General features: G+C 45.9%; 1 protein-coding gene across 6 annotated transcripts in view; it reads right to left on the bottom strand.

The window, feature by feature from the left end:
- RGSL1 (regulator of G protein signaling like 1) overlaps positions 1 to 12,579 on the bottom strand; it is a 44,825-nt gene that overhangs the window by 11,810 nt on the left and 20,436 nt on the right. For all 6 annotated transcript variants that reach the window (XM_081867301.1, XM_081867302.1, XM_081867303.1 and 3 more), the window contains exons 8-16: positions 12,246 to 12,308; positions 10,662 to 10,884; positions 9,280 to 9,387; positions 8,189 to 8,297; positions 7,248 to 7,441; positions 6,064 to 6,181; positions 4,222 to 4,315; positions 2,937 to 3,066; positions 2,216 to 2,384 (exon numbers count right to left, since the gene is read on the bottom strand). In XM_081867301.1, coding sequence (XP_081723427.1) covers positions 2,216 to 2,384; positions 2,937 to 3,066; positions 4,222 to 4,315; positions 6,064 to 6,181; positions 7,248 to 7,441; positions 8,189 to 8,297; positions 9,280 to 9,387; positions 10,662 to 10,884; positions 12,246 to 12,308 — 1,208 coding nt within the window. The remainder of the gene's footprint in view (positions 1 to 2,215; positions 2,385 to 2,936; positions 3,067 to 4,221; positions 4,316 to 6,063; positions 6,182 to 7,247; positions 7,442 to 8,188; positions 8,298 to 9,279; positions 9,388 to 10,661; positions 10,885 to 12,245; positions 12,309 to 12,579) is intronic.

The raw sequence follows: 12,579 nt of genomic DNA, 5'->3' as shown, positions 1-12,579 counted from the left end.
TTAATCTCACTTATCATCACTTATCATCACTTTAATCTCACTTATCATCAAATTTAAAATCTAATTTAGTGGTGGCCAATTTTTTATAATCTAGCATCCTTCTTAACATTCAACCAAATTATGTTTTTGAAAATACATCTTAAATTTCTTCCAGTCTTCCTCAATCCTCTCTTCTCCCAGGTCTCGGATTCTGCCAGTCATCTCGGCTAATTGCATGTAGTCCATCAGTTGCATCTGCCACTCTTCCAGTGTGGGTAGATCTTGAGTTTTCCAGTTTTTTGCGATGAGTATCCTTGCTGCCGTTGTTGCATACATAAAAAATGTTCGGTCCTTCTTTAACACCTTCTGGCCGACAATGCCCAGAAGGAAGGCCTCTGGTTTCTTAGGGAAGGTATACTTAAATACCTTTTTCAGCTCATTATATATCATTTCCCAGAAAGCCTTCACCTTAGGGCATGTCCACCAGAGGTGAAAGAATGTTCCTTCATTTTCTTTACATTTCCAACATTTATTATCAGACGAATGGTATATTTTGGCAAGTTTAACTGGGGTCATGTACCATCTATATATCATTTTCATTACATTTTCCTTCAGAGCATTACATGCAGTGAAGTTCAGCCCAGTGGTCCATAACCTTTCCCAGTCCTCGAACATAATGTTATACCCAATGTCCTGTGCCCACTTTATCATAGCCGAATTAACCATTTCGTCTTGTGTGTTCCATTTTAACAGCAAGTTATACATTCTAGATAGTACCTTAGTCTTTGGTTCTAACAATTCTGTTTCTAACTTCGATTTCTCCACCTGGAACCCTAACTTTTTATCATTTTTAAAAACTTCTTTAATCTGAGCATAATGTAACCAGTCTCGCACTTTGTCCTTCATTTTCTCCAAACTCTGCAATTTCCAATTGTCTCCATCTTTTTCTAATATTTCCCAATATTTTGGCCATTTGGCCTCCATATTGGGTCTTTTTCGGGCCTTAGCTTCCAGAGGTGAAAGCCACCTTGGAGTTTTGTTTTCCAATAAGTCTTTGTATTTTGTCCAGACATTAAATACTGCTTTCCGGTCATAGGGAAAATGTTGACCTTGTGTGTGGCAGCTGTTAAAACAGCAAATACCACACTAGGTATTGTTAGGAAAGGGATTGAAAATTAAACTGCTGATATCGTAATACAAATCTATGGTGTGACCACACCTGGAGTACTGTAGAATACCATTTCAGTTGCCTTCCCTCAAAAAGCTACTACAGTGGTACCTCGGGTTAAGTACTTAATTCGTTTTGGAGGTCTGTTCTTAATCTGAAACTGTTCTTAACCTGAAACACCACTTTAGCTAATGGGGCCTCCTGCTGCTGCTGCGCCGCCTGAGGACGATTTCTGCTCTCATCCTGAAGCAAAGTTCTTAACCTGAGGTGCTATTTCTGGGTTAGAGGAGTCTGTAACCTGAAGCGTCTGTAACCTGAAGTGTATGTAACCCAGGGTACCACTGTATAGAGTTAGAAAAGAGCAACCAAAACATTTGGGACTTTTTAGTTAAGAGAAAAGGCAAGTAAGGGGAGGCATGAGATATCTGCATAAGATTATTTGTGGTATGAAGAATTGGGGGTATAGGAAAGTTTTTCTCCCTCTCATAATACCAGAATTCATCCAACAAAGTGGAGCCTTGGGATATTCAGGACAGACAAAAGAAAGGACTTCTTCACATACCACATAGGTTAATTTGCAAAATATAGCAATGGCCACCAAATTGAATGATTTATTTTTTTAAAAAGATTAAAAGTGGAGGATAGGCTATCATGGCTACTAGCAATGATTGGCTCTGTTCTCCCTCCCCTGCCAGAGGCCCTGGGCCTGTGAATGCTGTGAGTCGCTGGCGGAGAGAGGGCCTTGGTCTCAGGTCGCAGCTGGTGGGCTTTCCATAGGTAACTAGCTGGCCATGTCAAGTATAGGCTGCCCAACCAGATGGGCCTTTACCTGATCCAACAGGACTCGTTTTTATATTCTGAATATAATCCAAACTGGCATTTTTACCAGATGACCCTATATGGTGATACTTACAGCACAAGGTTGCTATGTGAGGGCCAATTTAGATGTGATTATGACAATGCTTCTGTTCAGAGATTTGCCCCGTTAAATGTCTGCTCTGTTCACCCATGGACTCCAAGAGGTGTGCCAGGCATGGTGGGAGAAATAACAGAGGCTTGCTCACTCACTTCTCCATCTCCAGGTAAAAATAGAGATCGTTGACCAGGAAGTTGACTGAGATGAGGCGGCCAAAGATCTTGCGCCTCACTTGCGGCACTTCAGCATCTTCTGACGTGGAGCCATAACGCCCACTCACTCCACTGAAGCTCCCACGGGTCTGAGGCGAGGATTGAATACCTATGAAAGAAAAGGGAGGCCCCAGTCACAGCAACTCCCATAACCACCTGCAGGCCACCAGGCATATTAAAAAACGCAACTCGTATGTTCCACATAAGTTAATCTGCTTTGATATTTGGGAGTTGGGCAGAGTTTCACTGGGCTTGCAGAAAAATATCACTCAGCCTTCACTTTATATACCTGATCTTAGTTCTCTGGGAATTGGAGTTCCTGGTTTTTGGAGCAGCACATTCCTGGTACTAGAGTTAGAAGCAAGGCACAAGAACAGGGCTGGGCTGGGTGGAGCCATGCAAACACTGCAACTTTTTGCACAGGACTCTGTGAGCAAAGTGGCAAGACTTGGGCCTTTTTAGTTTAGAGGAAAGATGAGCAAGAGGAGACATGAGAGGGGTGTATACAATTCTGAAAGGCGTGGGGAAACTGCACTGGGAAATGTTTTTCCTCCTACTCTCATGACACTAAGTAAGCACAGGAAATGAAACCAAGGAGGTGACTCCGGTCACCTGCCCAAAAGCCAGTCATGTGGGAACAAGAGACTTTAAAAGCACGCACTTTCCTTCTCGTTTTTCACTTCCCGGTGGAGGAAATCTTCAAAGCGTTTGCGCTGCCCCACGTAACTCATTGCCTTTCGGAACTTGCAGACAGTCCTGATGAAAGTACCAAGAATATTCCAGTACCTTCTCTGTAGAAGAGAATAATGTTACGTACAACCCATGGTAGTCACAGTAGTCTCTCGTAACAAGAAGAAGAAGAAGAAGAAGAAGAAGAAGAAGAAGAAGAAGAAGAACCTTAAAGACCAACAGATCGATTGCAGTCTGTTTCATCAGGTGCACAAAGCATTAGCCAAGGATAATGTTAATATCAGGACAGATAGAATGCAGTGCCATGGAAAGCTCTGAAAAGGAACTGAAGGGGACCCATGTGGGCGAGGAGAGGGAGGGAAAGGAGCTGTGGAGTGCAGAGTTCTGAAACTGGCAATGGGCAGGTCCACAGTGCAGCAGTCCATGTGGATGTGCAGCTGCAAGTCTCCCCGTTAGCGTGGGGTTGTTCACATGACGTCTTCCCCATCCCAGTGTTTTCACAGACCTTTCCCCACTTTAAATGCACATCCCCCCCAAAAAAAAAATCCTGGCCATTTTGGAGTTTCCAAGGATCAACATGCACACACTCTGCAGTTAAAGGGGGGAAGTGGCCAATAAAACACTGGGGGGGGTGCATCATGTCCCTACATTAATGGGGGGGGGCGGAAGGCAGGTGCAAATCCACATTTTGCTCTTCTGTGGACTAGTCAAATGTTAGATTTGCACAGGGCAAAGGGTGCTTGTGTGCTCCCCAGGGGCTGCTGTTTGGGGGAGGAGTGGACACCCTCCGTACCACATGCAACCACAAGTCCCTTTGCACCTAAGATCTGGAGCTCCCCCCAGCCCCATTTTCTCCATGATTGGAGCACATCCAGTTTTAGACACATGCATTTGATTCTGTTGACAGATCGAATCAAAAGCAACCTCCAGATTCAACGGTTCACCTCCAAATATGTCTCAGTTTCGTAGCCAGTAATTCCAGGCCCAGCAATGAATGGGGTGAACATGGGGGTGGATGAGATCAGGAAATTCCTTTTAGCAAATTGTGTCTTCTCCAACATGTAGTCAATGTTTCACTATCACAAACAACCAGCTTTGATTAGTTAACAGAATTCCCAGCTTATTGTGAGCTGGGCAAAAGGACACAAGCCTTTAGACTGCCAGCTCAGGAGCTCACAAGTGTTTCACATCAAACATGGTCTGAATCTATGGCAGGAGGAGACACATCCCAATCCTGCTCCACCTTCACCACTCACCATCTTTTCTTTCATCAGGGAGCCCCTCCTTCCCCTCCCACCTGCGGTAATGGAAAGGTCACTTTCAGGATATAAGCCTTGATACATTTGGAACCTGCCAGGATGCAACAAAAAGGAGAGAGAGGGGGGGTGAGGCAGTTGCTTTGCTCCCCTTATAAGCATAGTCCTCCGTATTCCGCTCATCTGTTTATCTCCATGGGATATTTAAAGTGCAGTCAAGCCAACAATTCATGTTTTGCTAGATAGGCACATGACAGAAGCCGAATTTCACAGAGTTTTCCTGTAAACTCTGTGAGAGACAGCCCCACTGTGCCCTGAGAGGGGGAGGGCAGAGCTATTATTTTCTCCTACCTGCCTGGACACACTCCTTCCATCTCTTTCTGCTCTGCCAGCAATGTGAGAACATCTGCCTGTCTGAGCTCCATTGTTCAGACGACATTTTAAACTAGACTACAACATGTCTTTGTAACTGGATTACCATTTTAAGCCTGCCTGAACAAAGCTGCTGTATCTCTTACTCTTCAACAAGTATTCAGAGCGCGTAAATCTTATTTTTACCTTCTACAAGACTGTGTTGTTGTTATTTTAAGGGGGAGAAAAGAAAGAAAGAAAGGGGGGAAATGCCAGGAAAATCCAGTTTGCCTTGAAGCATCATGGATTACTTAAACTAAAAGACTAAAACTAGCCTATCTGATCTTCCCTTATGGGAAGGAATGGCACTCTGCTGAACATCTAACTTAAATCCATCTTTATTTTTTTTTATGTGGTAATTTATATAGATTATATTATATATCAAATATAATCTATATTATATAAACTGCGGGAGGCAGTGGAAGACAGGAGTGCCTGGCATGCCCTGGTCCATGGGGTCACGACTAAATGACTAAACAGCAACAATAGATTATATAAACTGGACACCATTGTTTGGAAAGGCAAAATAGATGGAAACAAGAAATAAATAATGAATTTGATAAACCAATGTACATGGTGATTCACAGAGTTGGATATAGGGAAGGGATAGTCCCTGGCCAAAGAAGCTTCAGCTTTAGCCCTGTTGTAATTGTTGGTGCAAAATATCTATATAAGCAGGAGAATTCCTGGGTCCCAAGATCCAAGTCTGGGACAAGTACTCTTTGGTGGGAGAACTCCAGCAGGTATCTAAAGTCACAAAATATGCAGCCAAGTAAAGTGTGGAAATATAGGCTGCTAGACATTTAAAATATGCCCTTTAAAGTGAGTTCCAAAATGTCCCCTTAAAAAGTCTCTTTCCAAAGTTTCCCTTTTCCCACAGCATAGGAAAAGACCATACATTTGGTAACTTAAAAAATGATTTACTTACAGTTCTCCAAAGGTCAGATTCATGTGCTTCAGAATAGTTACAAACGCAGAAAAACTTAGCTTAGTTTCCAAGTTGATGAAAGATTCTAAATTATTTGTATAGGAACTCAAGAGAGCCATGTGAGAGCCTTGCAGCTGAGCTGGAGCAACCAGCTCAAACCTCTTCACACGCTAAGCTTCTCAAGTAGACTGGGAGAGAACAAAGGCTTGATTACCTAGTTCTTCCCAAGGTGAGGGGAAGTGGACATAGCTAAGCCTGGCAGGACAGTTTACTCTATGGTATTAACCCCTTAATGTGTCAACTGAACTTAAACATATTGGTTATATGAGGCTGGTTATTCCACAGTAATCACTACTGTACCACACTCCAGACCATAAATGTGATGGAATCGTTCTGTTTTGATAATATTAGAACAGAACATTTCATTGCCAGCTGCTGCCTTGTCAGTTGTATCATTGCCCATTCCACTGTGCTGGTCATATTTGCGCCTCCTGTTTACTCACCATTTCTCTTCCAAGGCCTTCATGACAAAAAATTGTGCTGTGACCAACATGGGAACAGTCACATTAGCTGCCCTTGGAATCTCTCTGATAATATCTGCATCACAATCCAACAGCTTTTCTGGGTGGGTAAAAAAAAAAAGGGGGGGGGACAGGAAGACATACTTTCCAAAAGAGTCTTCTATTTATTTTTGCCTTTGAGCAATACTGAGTAAACTTGGGCCAATACATTAAGATCATTAAGAAGTGGTAATTGATACAAAGAGGATGGCCACCTGTCTGTGTTTTCCAGCCAAAATTACCAGGAGAGTTTCACCACACATGTATGACAAAATGCTTTTTTTGAATGCTTGTTTGCTTTCTAAGCAGGGAATCTAATGCCCAAACTGAATTTTCACTCATGAAGACCTTCAGGGTGGCTTAATTTGAGGAGACAAAAATAATCCGAGTTGGGGAGGGAGGGTCCTTCTGATTCGTTGGTCATTTTTGGAGCTGTTAGCAGCCCGGGCCCAATTTATTAGTGTTCCTTGCTTTTTCATTATGCGATCCCAGCCAAGCAGGGACCACATCAGAAGCACGATGATGTCACAGGGACGTTTATCTTGACAAGTGACATCTGAATGCACAATGGATCAAGCATTTGAGCAACACAGCTGCACCTGGAGCTGCATGCCAACGCTCATTCCGATGCACATTCAAGGGCGCATCTGAGCTGATGCTCCTGCTTCAAATCCACTTTCCTTTGCTGCCACATATAGTGCAGCAATCAGGGAGCATCAGCCTGGACATCTCTTTGATCAAGGCTAGGGAGTTCCACAAACAAGGGCAGAGCCTAGCTGCTCCTTAGGTAGACCCTGGCCTGGCCTAACCTGAAAGTATTAAGCAGATGAGATCCAGAGGCACCAAGGAACTACCTGGGATAGGGGTGGTTGGCAGAGCTATGCGGGGACCTGGGACAGGAATGCTGCCCTTGCTTCCTCCACCTGCAGCCTCAAGGGTCCTGGTGCACAGACCAGGAGTCTCCAAGGTGGGTAGGGCTGGTGCACAAGGCAGGTGGAAGCTCTGTCATTGATAGGTCAGGGGAAGCTCACACACCTTGCAATTCAAGGGAGTATCTATAGCCTGCGAGTTGATGTGTTGGGTCTTGTGGGTGAGAGTGAGGTGCAGTTGGAGCCTGGCTTGCATACCGGGTGGGATACTATGGAAGAAGAAAGTCCTGACGCAGTCATTGACCTGAAGGCGCTGGATCCTGGGATTCCCCTCGTTTTTGAGTTCTTCCACGGCTATCCAGAAAAGGAGTGGGGCTTCAGCATTGTGCATCTTGAGAAACTGCCTGAAGTAATCCAAGTGGATGGGGTTCTGCAGCACTTCTGAGAGCGCCCTACAATGGTAAGGAGACATTAGGCGCTGCTGAGGCCATCAGCTCTTTCACCTAAATCACATATTTTTGTACACAGGTCCCAGGTTGTGAATGATGATGGGAAATAGGGACAGAGAGACCCTTCCCTGTCCTCCGAGACACTGAATCCTAAGAACTGTCAGCATTGCATGAAGAACCCCAACCCCAAAGGGACCTGCAAAATTCTGTTTAAGAAAATCTCCACTTCAATTTAAAATAATGCTCCTAAGTCTCATGAAAGACAGTGTGATATAGTTCTCTTATCATTTCTTGTATACCACTCTCTCCTGGTTTAAACAGTCTTGCAGGTTTCTGAAGTGCTGAAATCTTTGCAGTGTAGCCCTTTGCATGTTTTCACAGAAATAAGTGCTGTTGTGCTCAAGATGACATTATTCCATCCTGGATAAGTGTCTAAAGTACCACAGCCTTAAACCTCTCAAATCTATTTGACAAGAGAGGATGTTATGGAAAATGTGCAGACCATTGGCCTATACTGCCCTCTGCCTCAACTCTCTGAAAAATCTCTTGTCTGTTCTCAGTCTATGAACAAACTGGAAGATGGTCTTGGTAGCCCAGAATGGGCAGTTAGTGGGGGCCAAACCAGACATGACATTGACAGCATGAATTTGCAGGCAATAACAGCGTCCCCATAATGAACCTCCTGTCTCTTGGCCCTGAGTGTTGGAGCTAAGTGGCAGGTCGTATCTCTAAGGCACGATGATGTCATACCTGGGCCTCAGAGGCGGCTTTCTTGAGGCAGGCCCCTTCCTCATGAAGGACAAGCTTGATCGGGTCCAGTGGAGATTCCTTCTCATAGATAACGGACGACTGAACACACCTGCAGGGGAAAAGAAGCGCTGCCTCCTTACAATTAGCCACGGGAGGCAGTCTTCTGCGAGCCAGCGGTGCTCCACTCAAGACCACCACCACAGTGACCTCATGAAGACCACCACAACAGCACCTTGCAAGATCTCAGCACAATGAAATTCTCCTGCATGAAAACATTCTTTCTTCACCCTTATTCCTTCTCAGAGCACAACCAGACATGACAGCCAGACTCAGAACTGCCACTGCTCCATAATCTTCTTCACTCCAAGCTCCCCCTTAGCTTTTCTCTGTTCTCTTTCGATGGAGGCGAGTAGGGCACTGCCCCATGAACCTCAGCCTGCCCTCAGCCAGGCCCCACCTGCCAGCCTTCTTACTTAAACAACCAGTCCAGATTTGTAGAACTAACTAGAATCATAGAACTGTAGGGTTGGAAGGGACCCCGAGGGTCCTCTAGTCCAACCCCCTGCAATGCAGGAATCTCAGCAAAAGCATCCACGACAGGTGCCCACCTGAGCTCTGCTTAAAAGCCTCCCATGAAGGAGAGTCCACCACCTTTTGGGGAGTCTGTTCCACTGTCAAACAGCTCCTACTGCCAGAAAGTTTTCCCTGATGTTTAGTTGGAATCTCCTTCCTTGTAACTTGAGGCCATGGGTTCAGGTCCTTCCCTCCAGAGTAGGAGAAACCAATCCTGCTCCATCTTCCATGAGACAGCCCTTGAGATATCCGAATATGGTTATCTCATCTCCTCTAAACATACCCAACTCCCTCAACTGTTCCTCCTGGCGCTTGGTTTGCCTCTTTGCTTCCTTTCCTTCGTCCCAGTGCTGCCCTCAGTGCGGAGGAAGGATCAACTGGCTCTCTGCCTGTCATTGGCTCCGGCTCCACTTCCTGCCACCCCCGCCAGTCCCAACAGGCACCAGCCCCCACTGGTCTCTCCTCTGCTACTCAAGCTGGACAAATCCTACCCTGGTACCAATACCCCAGGGACTCACCACTTGATGGGGAACTTTTGCAGAACGCCTTGAAGTTATTGCTTAGAAGTTCCACAGCCATCTTGGGGTTCAGCCGGGCCAGCTCCTCAAATGTCATGCTGCTGTAATCTGTCTCCAGGGAGGAGAAGAAGATCAGAAGCACTCTTTGGTCCCCTACAGCCAGGACAAGCGATCATGCAAGGAGAGGGTCTATGTACCGGCAGCACCACCATGGGGCACATGATGTGCAATTCTATGTGGCAGCACATTGCCAACAGTTTTGTTAAAAACAGCTGAGACAGGTCCAAGGTTTTATGTCATTTCAGTTAAATGCAAACACTCCCTACATGCCACCTATGAAATAGAAGCACTTTGGTCTCCTTCGACTTCCTGCCGCCTGGACTAGGAGACTAACAGCGCAATCCTAACCACTGCTACTCAGAAATAAGTTCCACTGAATTCATGGGGCATGCACCCAGGTCAATGGCATTGGCACTGCAGCCTAAGTGAAAAGTTAGTCATAGCAGCCTTATCGTTTTCCATAGGAACTGAGCCCCCCCTGCAAGCCCCTCTGCACTCTGGCCTTGCACATGGCCAAGGGCTCTTCTCTGCATCTTGCACACAAAGATGCATGCCAACCCCCTCTAATCCCTGGATCCAGCAGCTGTTCAAAGCTAATCAAGTCCTCTAATTCCGGGAATAGCCAAGCTAGCTTCCTGGTGAGGTGATGGGGGATTAAATGGAATCGAAGGCAGAGAGCTGCAGTGATGTGACCCAGAAGTAAAGCAGCGAGCTAGAGAGAGAATGAGAGAGTAATGCTTGATGTCTGCTGGAATGCAAGGCTGCAGCTATGGGGAAAACAAGGTTCCTTTGGGGTGGGGTAATGCTGTGGACCTCTCCATCCTACGCTCAGGTTGTATGCAAATATCATAATGACCCCATAGTCTCCTCTGTGCTTCATTTCTAAAAGGAAACACAAACTCTGGGTAAGCGCCCGGAATCTCGCACTTGCTCAGAGAGTGGGGTAGGATGCAACGCTATGCCTTCTTTTGAGTCAATTGCTTCCTTCATCTGCCAGTATGAGCTGCCAACAGAATTTTATCCTCTGTGAAGTAAAAACGTTTCAGGAGAGAATTACTTGAAGAAAACTGGCTGTGGGAATTTCACCTCCCCCCAAAAAAAGTATTTAGCAAAATGCCTTCCTGATTTGCCCTGCCCTGTAAAATAGCAGGGGGGATTTGGGCAGGGAGACCATTTCTGCTCAGCCCTAAATCCCTGTGAGAATGCAGCACGGATCTGCTCCAAGTGGCGGCCCCTGTGGCAACTTAAACCTTGCCTTCAGCCAGAGGAAATAAAAAAACATTGCTCTTGAGTGAGTCCTGCAGGGCAGGTCTTCTTCTCACCCATCTTGCGCACTACAGGCTCTGCCTCCATGAAGATCGAGCCCCCCAGGCCCAGGTCCTGAGTGCCCATCATCTGCCAGTGTTCCCCCATGAGCAGCTCAAAGTCTCTCATGCCAGCCAAGGTCTGGCACAGGTGCAAAGCCTCCGTGATTCTCCTGGCCAAGCGGCGATTCTCATCCTTCTCGTAAGGCTCTTCAGCACTGAGTTTCTTTTCCTTGCCGCTCTGCAGTGACAGACAGATGGACAAAGTGCATCACGCAGCTGAAGAATGAAAGTATGGAGAGCAGGATTAAAGACCAACGTGCGTTCAATTACAGATCCATAGTGGTGGGACTATGCCTTTCCGACCTCCACATTTCCTCCTTTAACTTTGTTTGTGCTTTGGGAAAGTTGCTGAACTGCAGGCAAAGGTCACATCCACCTTATACATTTTAAACACTCTTATAACCACTTTTACAGCCATGGCTCCCCACCTCACCCCAAAGACTTCTGGTGCTGGGAACTGTAGCTCAGTGAGGGGGCTCCTCAGCACCTCTTAATAAACAACAGTTCCCAGGATTCTTTAGGGGAAGAATAGGGGATAGGGGAATAGGGGAATAGGGGAAGACGGTTAAAGGGGTGTTGTTGACATCCATCTGTCTCAAGAGACAATGGAGTGTAGCTATGGGGGTGAAGTCAAGCCACTGCATTAGGCTGCAAGACTGGGCAGTGTCTGTCAGGAGATGCAGCACAGAATCCAGGGTCATTCGACCAGCTGCCATGTTATAGATTAGAAATTGGAAACTTTGTTGGAGATTGCAGTCAAATACAGCTAGCAAGCATAGGGCTAGTTAGTGCCACAGCGTGTAGTTCCTAGACTTTCCTCCAGAAAAGGAGGATGTGAACCCTTGTCTTACTGTTCCTCTCTCATTCTCTGCATCATGTAAAGACAGACGTGCTTAAGTTAGCTCTGAGCTTAGAGCACATGTACAAAACTCTCTTTCCTCTATTTTCTACCCAAGACTTTTTTGCCTGTATTATCCATGCTTCTGCATGGAATAATGCATGACTGAGGCCTTGAAACTGTAAGTAAAGCATTTTAAACTTACTTAACAGTGTGTGATTTGCTCACAGCAGAAGGGGGTAGGGAGAGAAGTGCTGTGAGTACCTCAGAATGGGATAAAAAGGTCTAACAACCTATATTCCTAACACTATAGTGCTGGTTAACTTTTGTGAGTTTAATCTCTGCCACAGGGGCTCTCTACCTGCAGGAGAGTGTGCAAAACCCACTGTTCTGAATCCAGGCATTTTCTTTTGTTGCTCACCTCACCCACACACATGGCTCCCAGAGATTCATATTTTATTCCCCCAGAAACTTGTGGCCCTCCAGAAGTTGTTGAACAGCAGCTCACATCATCCTTGACCACAGGCCACGCTGGGGGGCTAAGGGGGGCTAGGAATCCACCAACATTTGGAGGGCCACAGGTTCCATCTCTCGCTTATAGGTGAACGCCCAGCATATTCTAAACTGTGGGGGAAACATGACCCTTTGATCACACCCTGACACCTCATGAGCCCCTCACTGCCCTGGTGGTTCCAGCTTACCACATAATACAGGAACATTTTATCGTCGTGCTGAAGGAAATCCTCATAAAGGAAGCTGAGTATCTAAACGGAAAGCAAGAATGGAGTCTTATGTAGGTACTCTTTCCATTTCAGGCAAAAGGCAACAGCTTTCGAGCTTCCTGCAAGCAAGCTCTTTAAATCAATTAAACCACTCTGCAGTGAGAGAGAGAACTTTATCTTCTTTGACAAATCCTATGCCACACAAGCCTTGGAAAGACATCTAGGTAAAAAGCGGTGCTGCTTTGCTACTGAAAAGGTTGGGCAGCATGGCTGACTTCACTCTACTGCAGCAGGTCTGAGGAACCAGGTGTTG

Source organism: Podarcis erhardii (genome assembly GCF_964252035.2).
Source record: "Podarcis erhardii genome assembly, chromosome: 6".
NCBI lineage: Eukaryota > Metazoa > Chordata > Lepidosauria > Squamata > Lacertidae > Podarcis > Podarcis erhardii.
Note: the sequence above shows the minus strand (reverse complement) of the source record. Positions and strands in the feature narration are given on the sequence as shown.